This window comes from Leucoraja erinacea, chromosome 31, assembly GCF_028641065.1.
Source record: "Leucoraja erinacea ecotype New England chromosome 31, Leri_hhj_1, whole genome shotgun sequence".
Taxonomy (NCBI): Eukaryota; Metazoa; Chordata; class Chondrichthyes; order Rajiformes; family Rajidae; genus Leucoraja; species Leucoraja erinaceus.
The window spans coordinates 2,285,795-2,301,902 of record NC_073407.1 but is presented as its reverse complement, the minus strand read 5'-3'; the positions used below and the strand labels follow the sequence as shown (position 1 = coordinate 2,301,902).

The 16,108-nt window shown below is 47.2% G+C and overlaps 1 protein-coding gene across 1 annotated transcript in view; it reads right to left on the bottom strand.

Moving 5' to 3' along the window:
- Positions 1-16,108, bottom strand: part of phf19 (PHD finger protein 19) — a 60,337-nt gene that overhangs the window by 26,448 nt on the left and 17,781 nt on the right. Inside the window, exons 3-5 of the mRNA XM_055659771.1 lie at positions 15,507-15,588; positions 9,567-9,662; positions 5,148-5,248 (exon numbers count right to left, since the gene is read on the bottom strand). Coding sequence (XP_055515746.1) covers positions 5,148-5,248; positions 9,567-9,662; positions 15,507-15,588 — 279 coding nt within the window. The remainder of the gene's footprint in view (positions 1-5,147; positions 5,249-9,566; positions 9,663-15,506; positions 15,589-16,108) is intronic.

Sequence of the window (16,108 nt, the reverse complement as noted above, 5' to 3'; positions counted from 1 at the left end):
ACCGTCGGGGTTCGGCGTCGGCGTTCCACCAGCCCGGCGTGAGGGCCTGAACATCGGGCCACCCGGGGCGGCGACTGCGGGTGCTCGGAAGGCCCCGACCACGGATGAACACGGAGGGGAGGCTGGCTGGACTATGGTGCCTTCCTCACCTGGGTGCCATTTATGTTATGTTGTGGTGACTTTATGTGTTTGTGCTTTTTTAAAAAAAATTTAATTCAATTTCAATTTTATTTTTAATATGTTTTATTATTTATTTATTATTTATTTTTATTATTTTTCTTGTGATTTGTTTTTAACGATACTGCCTGTAAGGGAAATTCATTTCGTTGTCTCAAATTGAGACAATGACAATAAATTTGAATACAATACAATAGGATTAAGCTGGAAAGAATGCTGAGAAGATTGCTAAGTATGTTGCCAGTATTTGAGGGCCTGAGCTATAGGGAGAGGCTGGGTAGGCCAGAACTTTACTCCTTGGAGCACAGGAGGATGAGGGATGATCTTATAGAGGTCGAGATCGAACCGGGGGTCTCTGGCGCTGTGAGGCAGCAGCTCTACCTGCTGCACCACTGCGTCCCATTGTGGATTTGTAGTTTAGTTTTGGAGATACAGCACGGAAACAGGCCCGCGTTGACAAGTGATCCCTGCACACTAAAGTTATCCTACACACACTGGGGACAATTAACATTTTATACCAAGCCAATTAACTTACAAACCTGTACGACCTTGGAGTGTGGGAGGAAACCAAAGATCTTGGAGAAAACCCACACAGGTCACGGGCAGAAGGTACAACTCCTTGCCGACAGCACCTGTAGTCAGGATTTAACCCGGGTCTCTGGCGCTGTAAGGCAGCAACTCTGCCGCTGCGCCATTGTGGTTTCCTCAAAGCCAAAATACAGACCAGCACTTGTAGAGTCAACTTGTAAAGTAACAACTTATCCCCCGTCCTCTTCAATCTCATAACTGGCGCTACACGCCACCTCGGGTTCTCGTGGCGCACCATGGTTCCTATTCAATCATCTCTCTCAGAAGGCTGAAGGTCTGAGCCGAAGATAGGCACAAAATGCTGCCATAACTCGGCGGGGCAGGGAATGGGCGACGTTTCAGGTCGAGACCCTTTGTCAGACAGACTCGTGCCAGTCTGAAGAAAGGTCACGACCCGAAACGTCATCCATTCCTTTTCTCCAGAGATGCTGCCTGTCCTTCCGAATTACTCCAGCATTTTGTGTCTACCTTTGATTTAAACCAGCATCTGCTATTCCTTCCTACACATTGAGGTCTGAGCCTTTGGTTACGTTCAGGATCTTTTTTGAGTTATTTTTGTGTACTTCGGGGTACTTAGATTAAACCAGTCAATGTCTGGTCTATTTGATCATTGACAATGCCAGTAAATAATACTTGTACTTTCAAAGTTGTTGTTGGCCACCTGAGTCCTGCCACACGTGGTCTCCCCCCACCCAGTGCTCCACATCACATCTCTGGCCATTGCAGGGGTGTAATGCTGGGGCTCTATAAGGTGCTGGCCAGGCCACATTTGGACTGCTGTGAGCAGTCTTTGGCCCCATATCTGAGGAAGGATGTGCTGGCGTTGGAGAGGGTCCACAGGAGGTTTACGAGACCTATCCCAGGAATGATTGTGTTGACATATGATGAGCGTAGGCCTGTGCTCGCTGGAGTTTAGAGGCATGAGGGAGGACCTCATTGAAATATACCAAAGAGTAACAAGCTTGGATAGAGTAGATGTGGAGAGGATGTTTCACTAGTGGGAGAGTCTAGAACTACAGGGCAGAGCCGCAGAATTAAAAGCCGTTCTTTTAGGAATGAAGTGAGGAGGAATTTCTTTCATCAGAGGATGGTGAATCTGTGCAATTCTTTGCCACAGAAGGCTGTAGAGGCAGTCAGTGGATATTTTTAAGGCAGAGAATGACAGATTGGTACGGGTGTCAAGGGTTATGGGGAGAAGGCATGTGAATGGGGTTGAGAGGGAAAGATGGATCAGCTATGAATGAATGGCATAGTAGACTCGATGGGTTGAATGGCCCATTTCTTCTCCTATGACTTATGACTTATGAAGTTTTTACGTGTCCACTATCACACACTGTTAATCAACGCTTCATGCATGATCTCCCTACTTTTAAGAATCATTCTTAGCACTCTGTACAGTTGACACTATAAAATTGGCTAGGTTCATCAGTGCTCAAAAGATAAACAATTTTTCAAAAAATGACACAAAATGCAGGAGTAACCCAGCGGGTCAGGCACATGCGCTGGAGAACATGGATAGGTGACCCTTTAGTTTTTGGTGTCAGTTTCAGAGATACAGTGTAGAAACAGGCCCTTCAGCCCACCGAGTCCGCACCGACCAGCTATCCCCGCAAGTTAAGGTTATTCTACACATGTTAGGGACAATTTACATTCATACCAAAGCCAATTAACCTGCAAACCGGTATGTTTTTGGAGTGTGGGAGGAAACCGAAGATCTAGGAGAAAACCCAGGTGGTCACGGGCAGAACGTACAAACTCCGCACAGACAGCACCCGTAGTCAGGGTCGAACCCGGGTCTCTGGCGCTGTAGAGAGGAGGGGCAGAACAAAGCCTGGCAGGTAATAGGTTGATACAAGTGAGACAGGTTTTTGACTGGCAGATGGTTGAACAAAGGCCAGAGATGAAAAGACAGAAGATGTTACAAAAGGATTGAAGCGTTATGGATTGTGAAGCTAGAGGAAGGAATGTAGGTGGAAGTGGAGAGGAGAAATAGGTGTGAGTGCAGGTGAGGGCACAGGGGAGAGAGGGGGAGAAAAGAAAGGGGAGGGTCCGGGGGAGGAGGGGGAGCCTTAAGTTATCTAAAACCATTGGGCTGTAAGCTGACCAAGTGGAATATGAGGTGCTGTTCCTCCAGTTTGCATATGGCCTCACTCTGGCCCAGGACAAGAAGGCCAATATGGGAATGGAAAGAGGCGTTAAAATTGTTAGCAACCAGGAGATCCAATAGGCTTTGGCGGACCGAGTGCAAGTGTTTGATGAGACAGTCGCATAGTCTCTGCTTGGTCTCGCCGATTTACAGGAGGCCACATCGGGAGCATCAGGTGCAGTAGATGAGGTTAGTAGAGGTGCATGTGAAGATGTGACTGTTTGGGTGGGGTTGTGGGGTCATGTGAGAGGGCATAGCTATAAGGTGAGATGGGGAAATATAATGGACATGTGCCGGAACGTTCCTTTGCACAGAGGGTGTTGAGGACACTGTCAGGGGTGAGGGTGGAGACAGACACAATAGTGGCATTTAAGCTTTTAGATAGGCACATGCAGGGAATGGGGGGGATATGGATTGTTTGCAGGCAAGGCAGTTGAGCTAGGCATCATGTTCAGCATAAACACTGTGGGCCGAAGGGCCTGTTCCTGTGCTGTACTGTTCTATGTAATGGAAATATCAGAGAATGATGTGTTAGATGCTGAAGGTGGTGGGGTGAAAAGTGAGGGCCAGGGGAACTGTCGTAGTAAAATCCTCAAGTGGTGATGTTCCTTTCAACAATTTGCACCATGTTCTGGGAATTATCAAATGTTTCCTTTTCCTTAACCAATTGAGCAGCAGTCAAAAATGAAAGCCCACACAAGTTCCAGACGTGCGTTTGAAAATGTAGACACGAGTGACCGCAAGTGCTGGCTTACAAAATAAAAGTGCTGGAGTAACTCAGCATGTCTGGAGGACATGGATAGGTGACATTTCCAGTTTGGACTCTTCTTCAGACTGATTGTAGTACGGGAGAGAAAAAAAGTTGGAAAAGAGGTGGGGGCAGGACAAAGCCTGGTAAGTGATAGGTGGATAGACACAAGATGCTGGAGTAACTCAGCGAGTCAGGCGGCATCTCTGGAGAAAAAGGAATGTGACGTTTCAGGTCAGGACTCTTCAAACCCTGAAGGGTCCCGACCCAGAAACATCACCTATCCTTTTACTCAAGGGGTGCTGCCAGACCCGCTGAGTTACTCCTGCACTTGGTGTCTATATTCAGTCTAAACCAGCATCTGTAGTGACAGGTGGATACAGGTGAGAGGGGTTTTGATTGGTAGATGTTTAGACAAAGACCAGAGATGGAAAGACAAAAGATGGTGAGATAAGGGGAAAGGATAGATGACGCATGAAATGTGAAGCCAGAGGAAGGCATATACAGTAGGTGGAAGGGGACAGGGGGTGAAAGGAAAAAGGGGGTGGGATTGTGGGATAAATGGGTTCATATCCAGGTTGGGCACAGGGAGAGGGGAGGAAGGAAAAGAGGATGGTGCATAATCCAGAGATGCTGCCTGACGCACCGAGTTACTCCAGCACTTTGCGGCCTAATAGGAAAAATGATAAACACTGCTGGGGCAGCATCCCTACAGCTGTCAGTTAACAAACTAGACATCAGACATTGCTTGTGATGAAAGGAACTGCAGATGCTGGTCTATACCAAAGACAGACACAAAGTGCTGTAGTAACTCCAAATTTTTCTCCAGAGATGCTGCCTGAGTGGCTGGGTTACTCCAGCATTTTGTGTCTATCTTCAGACATTGCTTGACTCTTATTAAGTCCAGATGGTGCCCAACCCAGGTGACTCTCTGCGTGCGGGTCCCAGAAGTGGATCTGCAAGAACCCATTACAATCGATTCGCTCCACACTTTTCAACCCTTACTCCAGCAACAGCACTAAACCTCATTCCCTTCATCCATCAATGTGGATGGCTCAATTGTAATCATGAATAGTCTTTTCGCTGAGAGGATAACACTCAACAAAAAGCTTTTCACGGTACCTCGGTACACATGACAATAAACCAAATTTAAAAAAAAATGTTTTGAGTTGAGTTTAGTTTATTGTCACGTGTACGCAGGTACAGTGAAAAGCTTTTGCTGCGTGGTATCCAGTCAGCGGTAAGACCTTACATGATTACAATCGATCCAGCCACAGTATACACATGCATGGTAATAGGAATAACATGAATAATGTTTAATGCAAGTAAATTCTGACCAAGCATAGTCCGAGGATCTCCAATGAGGGACATTTTATCTTTGCACAGATGGCAGTTTAATTCTGTGTTCCTTTATATTCCAAAGCAAACACTATAGATATGATAGTAAAACGATGAGACAATGGGTACTTCAACAAATGCAGTCCTTACCCTGACAGCCAATGCAAATATACACTGTCGACAGAACCAGGGCGCGGTGGATACATGGTTTGGCCGGTCTACATTGGGATTGTGGCACAACTGATGATAACCTGGAGAGAAACAATGTTTAAACATTCTAATTGAGATCACATTTCTTTTGGCAGCATTGTTTTCATTGCGCATACGTTATTTTAATTCTGCCATCGCCAATGAGTATGAAGTTAACAATCTCTGTGAAAATACAAGGGGACAACTGATGATTTACTGTCAATGTTTAAGAAGGAACTGCAGGTGCTGGAAAATCGAAGGTAGACAAAAATGCTGGAGAAACTCAGCGGGTGAGGCAGCATCTATGGAGCGAAGGAAATAGGCAACGAAGGGTTTGGGCCCGAAACGTTGACTATATCCTTGATTTACTGTCAATGTTCTGCAGATCAAACACCAATGCTGGAACTGGAATACTTCCCTTTACAGTGATCAGTCACCCCCTGGAACACATGGATCGAGCTGGGCATGCAGCGTATATTACATATCCATAATTGCCCCAAAGTGGACAACTACAAGACTGACACAGCATGGAAGCAGGACCTTCAGCCCAACGAGTCCACGCAGACTAGCGATCACCCGTACACACTAGTTCAATGTTATCCACCTTCCTCGTCCACTCCCTACACACTAGGGGCAATTTACAGAGGGCCAATTAACTTACAGATCCGCATGTCTTTGGGATGTGGGAGGAAACCCATGTGGTCACAGGGAGAACATGCAAACTCCACACAAACAACTCCCGAGGTTGTGATCGGACCAGGGTCTCTGGCGCTGTGAGGCAGTGGCTCTACCAGCTGCGCCACTCTGCCACCCAACCACAATGGCAGCTCTGGACTCAAACTACAGCTGGGAGGCAGAGATAATTACCTGAAGGACATGAATACACCAAAGATGATGTCATGACAATTCCATAGTTTTATCGACAGGCAGATTGGCATTTTAAAACTAATTACAAATGTATTTATTTACTACAGTTTTATTTCCTTGACTGCCAGAAATGGATTTGAACATGATTCTGGATTAATAGTCCAAAGTTCCAGGTATGAGCCCGGCAACAACTAAGCCATCGTATTCTATGACCAAAGTCTAGGTGAGGTCTGCAGTATGATTTTACCATGGTGAATGCATAACAAAGCATTTCACTGTGCTATGTATCATAGAATCATTGAATCTCAATTGCAGAGTAAAATTCACACCAATAAGGTGCGACTACACAGCTTTATACAAACATCTCTGTTTTAGTGTAACACAAGATGTTTTTTCTGCACAATTGGAGTGAGATTGCTACTGTAGTGGTGAATTAGGGGGAGTTAAGGGCCTGTCCCACTTACACCATTTTTTTTTAGCGACTTGCCGGCACCCGTCATTGTCGCAGCAGGTCGCCAAATATTTTCAACATGTTGAAAATCCAGCGGCGACCAGAAAAAGGTACAGGTGCACAACCTTTTATCCGGTGTTCCAGAAACCGAAAAGCTCCGAAAACCGGCCATTTTTTCCAGATGTCGTCTGCGCACCAAAGCTCGCGTTTGGCGCCAAACCTGACCCAAAACGACCCACGGTCAACCCAGGTCTGTACTACTGTAGCGGCTGCCTCCTCCCTGGAGACCGGGAGACGCTTAAACATCTGTAAATCATTGCTTAAATGTTAGTCAGTTAGTTTGGAGGGCTTTTATGTGAAGGGGGGTGAAGGGGTAAACTTTAATTCTTAGTCCCCTACCTGGTCGGAGAGGCGGGGAGCGGTCAATGCCTTACCGGGTCGCTGTGCAGTAAGCTCCGCAGCGCTGTGGCCGGTGGGGCAGCGGGCGGCGCCGGTTGTAGCTCCGACCCCGGCAACTCTACCCCTGGCTGCGAGGCGCTCCAAATCCAGCGCGGCCCGCGGCCGGACACCCCAGCTCCGTGAATGTCGGGAGTCGGCGGCGTCGCAGCGCTGGGTGCGGTCAATGCCTTACCGGGTCGCCGTGCGGCAAGCTCCGGAGCGCTGTGGCCGCCGACCCAACATTCGCGGAGCGTCGCTGGATTTGGAGCCGCGCAGTCAGGGGTAGAGTTGCCGGGGTCGGAGCTCCAACCGGCGCCGCCCGCGGCCGGACGGAGCCCCCAGCTCCGCGGCTCCAAATCCAGCGACGCTCCGCGAATGTTGGAAGAAGGCGGCCACAGCGCTCCGGAGCTTGCCGCACGGCGACCCGGTAAGGCATTGCCCGCTCCCCGCTGGTATCCCAGCGCTGCGACGTCCGACCGCGGGCGGCGCTGGATTTGGAGCGCCTCGCAGCCAGGGGTAGAGTTGCCGGGGTCGGAGCTACAACCGGCGCCGCCCGCGGCCGGACGGAGCCCCCAGCTCCGCGAGGTTGGGAGTCGCCGACCAGGTAGGTAGGGGACTAAGAATTAAAGTTTCCCCCTTCACCCCTACACCACCACCACCACATAAAATCCCTCCAAACTAACTGACTAACATTTATGCTAACATTTATGCAATGATTCTCCCGGTCACCCGGGAGGAGGCAGCTGCTCCAGACTTTTCAAGCCGCCCGCGCTACCTACCTAATCTACGCTAAAAATCTTCCATTCTGAAATCCGAAAATGTCCGAAATCCGACAAGTGTCTGGTCCCAAGGCTTTCGGAGAAAAGGTTGTGCACCTGTACGATTCTTTAGGCAACTATTCACGACCAAACTGGCGTCACCCCGCGGTGGCGAGTAGTCGCCCAAAGAGTCGTACCTTTTTCTGGTCGCCGCTGGGTTTTCAACATTTTGACATTTTTGGCAACCTGCTGCAACTATGACGGGTGCCGGCAGGTCGCCGAAAATAATCACGCAAGTGGGACAGGCCCTTTAGTCAGTCTCACAAAATGAACTAAAATGCTGGAAAGATAAACGTAAGATAGCAATTAAAAATAATACATTCAGTGATACTAAGTGCAGTAATATGTTAAATGCATTCTTTCCTGTAGAATCAATTCTATAATGAGAGGTGAGAGGGCAAAGTTTAATGGAGATGCGTGGGGCAATTTTGTTTACACATGGAGTGGTGGGGACCTGGAACGCATTGCCAGGGATAGTGTTGTAGGCAGATACAATAGTGGTGTTTATGACAGGTGTTTAGACAGGTGCATGGAAGTGCAGGGAATAGAGGATCGCGTACAGGCAGATGAGATCAGTTAAACTTCTGGGCCGAAGGGCCTGTCCTGTGCTGGACGTTCTATAATTCAGTATTTCTCCAATAAAGATATACTAAATATTGGCAGCCCTAAAGAATCGTTAAACTAAGTCCCCGTCTGCGCCCACATCAATCGGCCAGTAATGCAAGTCAAGGAATACGATTGTTTAATTATACCAGGTTAGTGGGGTTGAGCACAAGAGATGGGAGCAGTCAAATGGCAAATTTCAAGCCTTCCGATAATACGGTAAAATCATCACAACCATTTCTGTATCAAAATGCATGCACGAAAACCTGTTGTTGACCAAGCGATGGCCTCTGTCAAACAGCAGTGGTCACTAGGTCTCAAGAACGGCCAGAATCTTACACCAACAACCAGCCTCCCCAACAAGGCAACTGAAACCATAAATCCTCCAAAGTGTTAGGTGGGGAGGAATATCATGTATCAAATAACAGCTGGTTCAAACATTAACAAATGTTGTTTTCTCTGGGTCTGTTTAGAAGATTTTCAAAAATCGAATCATGAGCTAACTTCACAAATTCAATTTCATTCCAACTAATTACACTGTGTTACTTCCCCTAATTCAGCTACATTCTTGGGATGTGTCGAAAATGTAATGAGACTACTACAATTTGACTGAGGCCAGTGCTTGTTTAACAATAGTTTTTCATGTGTGCATTTTGATACAGAGAGGACAGGGAGAGCTGCACACTTGGCTATCTGTGCATTGCACCTCACACTGAAACCTTGGCCACAATCCCTCCGGTACAGGACCTGGGGAGTTATGGAGAGTTGTGTTGGAGTTCCAGATCAAGTTTGAAATGCCCTCTTGCCACCTCGTTAGAGACCCAACAGTCCCTGGAATAGAGTGGATGTGGGGAGGATGTTTCTACTAGTGGGAGAGTCTAGGACCAATGGTCATACCCACAGAATTAAAGGATGTTCCTTTAGGAAGGAGATCAGAAGGAATTTCTTTAGTCAGCGAGTAGTGAATCTAAAATTCATTGCCACAGAAGACTGTGAAGGCCCTCAGTGGATATTTTTAATGCAGAGATAGATAGATTCTTGATCAGCACGGGCGTCAGGGGTTATGCTGAGAAGGCAGGAGTATGGGGTTAGGAGGGAAAGATAGATCAGCCATGATTGAATGGCAGAGTAGAGTTGATGGGCCGAATGGCCTAATTCTGCTCCTATCACTTATGAGTTTATGATTCCAGCAGCATTTCTTACCCAGACCACACTTGCCACAGACCAAGATTTCGTTGGGTGGAATGGAGTTTTTCTCTGAGCAGATTTCACATTTCGGCTCTTCCCCAGGAACTCCGGCTGTTGGAGATTAAAATATACGGTCAATCACGGAAATCTTAGACGGAGAGTCAAACAGTCAAGAAAATAGAAGCACGAGCAAAAACAACTTGCTAATATTTCAACAACAGAGTTTTCAATCAGCAAATAGCCACAAAGTGCTGGAGGATTTCAGTGGAACAGGCAGTATCTCTGGATAGAGGTAGTCTGTAGAATGGGTCTCGACCCGAAACATCACCCATTTCTTCTCTCCAGAGATGCTGCCTGACCCTCAAGCATTTTGTGGCTATCCTGTGAGCATGTCTGGAGAGAAGGAATGGGTGGAGTTTTGGGTCGAGACCCTTCTTCAAATTACCTCTCAGTCTGAAGAAGGGTCTTGACCCAAAACGACATCCATTCATTCTATTCAGATACTGCCTGTCCCGCTGAGTTACTCCAGCATTTTGTCTATCTTCAGTGTCAACCAGCATCTGCAGTTCCTTCCTACACATACCCCAAGATGACAGGAGGGAGGAAACAGGGTGCAACATAATTTACGTCACTTCAGCAGTTCATTTATACCCAATGGAAATAGAAATGAGAAAAGTTCAAGAATGAACTGGTTAAAATGTGGTAAAGGAGGCATGTGTAAATTGAGTGCAAGAGTCAGATATTCATGGTGCAGCTAGCTAAGATTTTGATTTGGCCACATTTAGAGTATTGCGTGCAGTTCTGGTCGCCCCATTACAGGAAGGATATGGAGGCTTTGGAAAAGGTGCAGAGGAAGTTCACCTGAATTGTGCCTGGATTAGTTACAGGGAAAGGTTGGACAGACTTGGGCTGTTTTTTCTGAGGATTACTGTAAATGCACAATCTTTCACCCAGGGTAGGGAATCAACGACCAGAGGACATAGTTTTAAGGTAAGAGGGACAAGATTTTATAGGAACCCGAGGGACCACTTTTTTCACAAAGGGTGGTGGGTATATGGAACAAACTACAGAGTAGGTAGTTGAGGAAGTATTATAACAGTTTAAAGACACTTAGACAGGTACATGGATTGGAAATGTTTAGAGGGACACGGGCCAAATACTGGCAAATGGAACATGCGTCTTGGTCAGTTTGGGCCTATTTCCTTGCTTACTGACTTCTGTACTGGAGAATTAGTCTCCTGTATCTTAGCAACTGCATCATTGTAACACCCTGAGTGAGAAAACCATGAGACAAATTAATGAATTTATGCAGCTCTTGCCTTTGAGCAGGGGCAGAGCTACGTCCGTTGCTCTTTGTGGATTACAGCTCAGCTTTCAACACAATCATTCCGGACATTCTCATTGATAAATTGGTCACTCTCGGCCTCCCCACTCTCTCATGTGCCTGGATAAAAGATTTCCTCACCAACCGGCCCCAGACTGTGAGACTCGGCCCCCACCTCTCCTCCACTCGCAGGTTGAGTACCGGTTCCCCACAGGGCTGTGTGCTAAGCCCCCTCTTATACTGTCTCTACACCTACGACTGTAGTCCGGCCCACAACAACAACCACATCGTCAAATTTGCTGACGACACTACTGTAGTCGGACTTATTTCAAAGGGAGACGAAGCAGCCTACAGAGAGGAAGTCCTGAGGTTGACAACCTGGTGCTCAGAAAACAATCTGGCTCTGAACACCAGGAAAACAAAAGAGCTCGTTGTCGACTTCAGGAGGCACAGCACCGACTTAGTCCCCCTACACATTAACGGCGAGTGTGTGGAGAGGGTCAACACCTTCCGGTTTCTCGGCGTCCATATCGCTGCTGATATCTCCTGGACAGACAACACGACAGCGGTCATCAAGAAGGCTCAGCAGCGGCTGCACTTCCTGAGGGTCCTCAGGAAGCACAACCTGGACTCTAACCTGCTGCTGACCTTCTACCGCTCGTCCATCGAGAGCCTGCTGACATACTGCATTACAGCATGGTACGGCAGCTGCACCATGGCAGACAGGGAGAGGCTTCAGAGGGTAACTAGGACAGCACAGAAGATCATTGGTTGCCCTCTCCCCTCCCTGATGGATATTTACACCTCCCGCTGCCTTAGCAGGGCAAAGAAGATCATCAAAGACAGCTCCCATCCTGCGTTTGGACTGTTCGACCTGCTGCCCTCTGGAAGGCGCTATAGGTGCATCAAATCTAGGACAAATAGACTCAGGAATAGCTGTTTTCCGAAAGTCATAACTACTCTTAATTCACACATGCACTGACTTCACAGCCCAACACCCGGACTTCCATCTATTCTATCCACGTACTGAAATTTGGAACTGTAATGTGTATTGTAACTGTAATTTTTAATATTTTTTAATTTTTTTTAAAATAGTTAATATAATCTTTAAACATCTGCCTAAGAATACTACATATTCATCCTTCACCATTTTGCCTTTATAGATATGTATATAGTGCCGCAGAATTGTGATGTTCTATATTAAGGCTGTGGAAACTCTGAGACGACACTATCACTGAAGTGTCGGCTGTGGCTGAGACAGCTGTAACATTGTCTTTACATTAGAAGGTTGCTTGATCAACACTAATCCCACAGTTTAGCACAGAAATGAAGATTAATACAGGTAGCTAGTTCTGCTATAATGTGATCGTCATGTCCTGAAGAAACTTTATGTTCTAGAAAACCCTGTTGTTAAAAAAGGTTGTGTCAAATAGAGGGAAATGGAACATGTACAGGCAAATGACATCAGTTTAGTTTGATACAAGATACATTTATTTGTCACATGTGCCAGATGGCACAGTGAAATGTGATCACCGTACAATAAAAATAAAGAACACAACACACGATAGAGTTCAACATAAAACATCCCCACACAGCAGAATCAAAGTTTCCCACTGTGAGGGAAGGCACCAAAGTCAGTCTCTTCCTCTAATGTTCCCCAATGTTCACCCGTGTTCGGGGCCTCCCCGAGCCCTCCGCAGTCGCCGCTACGGGCGGCCCGATGTTCAGGCCTGCTCGCCGGGGTGATGTAAGTCCGGCGTCGGGGCTGGGGGACCTCCTCAGCGGCCTGGACATCAGAGTCAGCCACCTGCTACTGGAGTCCACGGCTCCCAAAGTCCGCAGGCCGAGCCGGGCGGAGATTTAATGTTGGCGGCCCTCGACAAAGGGCCCCAGGACTCCGCGATGCCGAAGTCAGCGCCGGCTGCGCTGGAAACTCTGCAAACCACAGCTCCGCGATGTTGGAACATCGGCCCTACTCTCCGGAGCTCCAAACGGCGATCCAGGTAGGCATCGCCCGGTCCGCGGTGAATTCAGCGCTGCGCCGCCACTGTTGTAGCTCTGGTCCGGTTCCTGGTCCCCGGCAGGAAAGGCCGCTCCGATCCAGGTGGTAGGCCGCGAGGAGGGGGGGGGGGGGGGGGGGGGCGAGTATGCGACTCGGAGCAATAGTATCTGAAGCAGGGTCCCAACACGAAAGTCACCCATCCTTTTTCTCCAGAGAAGCTGGCTGACCTGCTGAGGTACTCCAGCACTTTATGTCTAAAGGGCTTGTCCCACTTAGGCGATTTTTTTAGGTAACTACAGGCGACTAGGCTGTTGCCACATGGTCTCCGGGGTGTCGCCTGTATAGTCGTGAGTAGTCTCCTCACTCGTAGCATCTTTCTGGTCGGCGAGTGGGTTTGAGGCCAATGAGCTTCTCCTGACGTAGGTTCTGTCGTAAGTTGTCGCTGGGTGGCGTGGGTTGTCGCCGGTGCTGACTTCGGTGAATTCCATTGGCGACTACCTACGTCAACCGGCATCAAGAGAAGTCAAGCAGTGACTGGCATTGTCTTCAGTTGCTGCCAACTGGGTCGTAGCTTGTCATGGGCGGACGTAGGTTGACTTCGATTGTCGTAGGTGGACGTCCTAAGTCGCGACGATTGGGTCGCCGGTTGTCGGTAGCTTGAGGTCGACTAGGTGGTACGTTGCCGTAGCCATTGTCGTAGGGGTCCAGTCGCCAGTTTTTGCCGATGTACTATGACTATGACAGTCACCGGCAGTCACCTAAAAAATCTCCTAAGTTGGCATCATGTTCAGCACAAACATTGTGGGCTGAAGGGCCTGTCCCTGTGCTGTTCTATGTTCCATGTTCTAATGAGGGAAAGAGGTGAGTTTCAGACTTGCAATAACAAGGTTATTTTTCCTGCAGGATTTTCAAAATAAAGAACTAAAGATCATTTCAATAGTTTAGTTTAGTTTAGAGATACAGGGGCGGCAACCGAGTCCGCACCGACCAGCGATCCCCCTACATTAACACTACCCTACACATATTAGGGACAATTTTGACATTTATACCAAGCCAATTAACCTACAAATCTGTATGCCTTTGGAGTGTGGAAGGAAACCGAAGATCTTGGAAAAAAACAGACAAGGTCACAGGGAGAACGTACAAAATGCATACAGACAGCACCCAAAGTGAGGATCAAACCCGGGTCTCTGGCGCTATAAGGCAGTAGCTCTACCTCTGCGCCATCGTGCCGCGGTAAGTTTATTTTTTAACTGCAAAGGCTGATTGATACAATGTTTAGCAGAGTATCATTGCATACGTGTCAATAGCAGTGATTGCCTGCCAATTTACCGGTATCCACTGTGAAACTAGCGGCTGTGATCTGAAGAGCCAACACTGTCAACTACTGCGCAAACAAGACAGATTTTTTTTCCTAATTGTCAATTTCCAAAATAGCTTTTTTGTGATTCTTTAGCTCTCAATAAAAATCACGTCATAACCAATTTAGCCCTTGTAATATCAATAGAGTTCCCTAATTCATCGCGCATGTTCTAAGCAGTGTATGTGGTGGAGAGGGGCGTTACAGCAAAACCCTGTATTCTGCGCAGTATGTGGGGGAATGCATCACTGTGGCAAGTGCTGCCTCTCAGGTGAGATCTTTGAGGGAAGTCAGAGTGAAGCTTTTGGAAGGACTCAGTGCCAATATTTAACCAGCCCTCAGACTATGTGACACTCACAGGGCCAGGTTATCTCAGCATGATCACAACTCTTGTTAGAGGGACACGAGGAACTGCAGACGCTGGTTTACAAAAAAAAAGACACAAAGTGCTGGAGTAACTCTCGTCAGACTGATTGGAGTACGAGGGATAGAGGTGGGGGCAGGACAAAGTCTGGCAAGTGATAGGTGGATACGGATGAGGGGGATTTTGATTAGGAGATGGGTGGACAAAGGCCAGAGATGGAAGACAAATGTGCGTGAGATAAGGAGAGAAGAGGCATGAAATGTGAAGCCAGAGGATAGATAGATTAGATTAGATTTTATTTGTTGTCATTTGAACCCAGAAGTTCAAACAAAATTTAGTTTCTGCACTCATACAAACAAGAAGAACCAAGACACAGCACAATTTACACAAACATCCATCACAGCGAATCTCCTCCTCACTGTGATGGAAGGCAAAGTCTTATCTCTCCCCAGCATTCCCCATTCTCCTCCCGAAGTCAGAGTCAAAGCCCCGGCGGGCGATGGTAAAGAAGTCCCGCGGCAATTTGAAGCCACGCCGGGCGATGTAAGGCCCCGCTCCAGGTCATCCTCAAGGAAGAGATAGAGGTGGAAGGGGACGGGGGAAAATGAATAGGGAGAGCGGGATTGGGAGTGAAATGGATGTGAATAGTTATTTGTGGGATCTTGCTGTGTAGATAACTGACTTCTGTTTCCCACATCGCAAGAGGTTTTTTTTTTTTTTTAAATCATAATGATCTCGGCAACAACTTCAGGATAAGAAAAACACATAAATACGTCCTTTATATCCGTGAAAGAAAAGCCCATCTTTGATCAATCCAACAGCATTTTAGATCCTGTGGTGATGGTGGAAAATAATGATGTGGCATCAAGGAACAACATTCACTTGGAACTGAACAATATCCTCACCATGCTGAATATCTTTCCAAAGAATCCAAAACTCAGAGTTATCTTCGAACACCAAGAGACAATTTTGCTTGTGTTTGTTCACCTGAAGAAAGAAAACAAAATGAGTTCATTAACTGGAGCAGCAAAGATGAGGTTAATATTTGAATACTAAAAGGGTGCATATTCTGAATATTTTATCCGAATCGCAATTAGTGCAATCTATTAAAAGCTGCCACGTTTTGTAGGACGTGCAAAGCCTCACATATGTAATGGTGGAATACTGCTTTTGTTTAAGAAGGAACAGCAGATGTTGGAAAATCGAAGGCAAGACAAAAGTGTTAGAAAAACTCAGCATGTGCAGCAGCATCTATGGAGCGAAGGAAATAGGCAACGTTTCGGGCCAAAACCCAAAGGGTTTCGGCCCGAAACGTTGCCTATTTCCTTCGCTCCATAGATGCTGCTGCATCCCCTGAGTTTCTCTAGCACTTTTGTCTACCTTCGAAACATTGTCTATTTCCTTCACTGCATAGATGCTGCTGGATCCGCTGAGTTTCTCCAGTTCTTTTGTCTACGGTAGAATAATCCTAACGGTTTTAGTTGAGTTTTAGACAATAGTTTAGTTT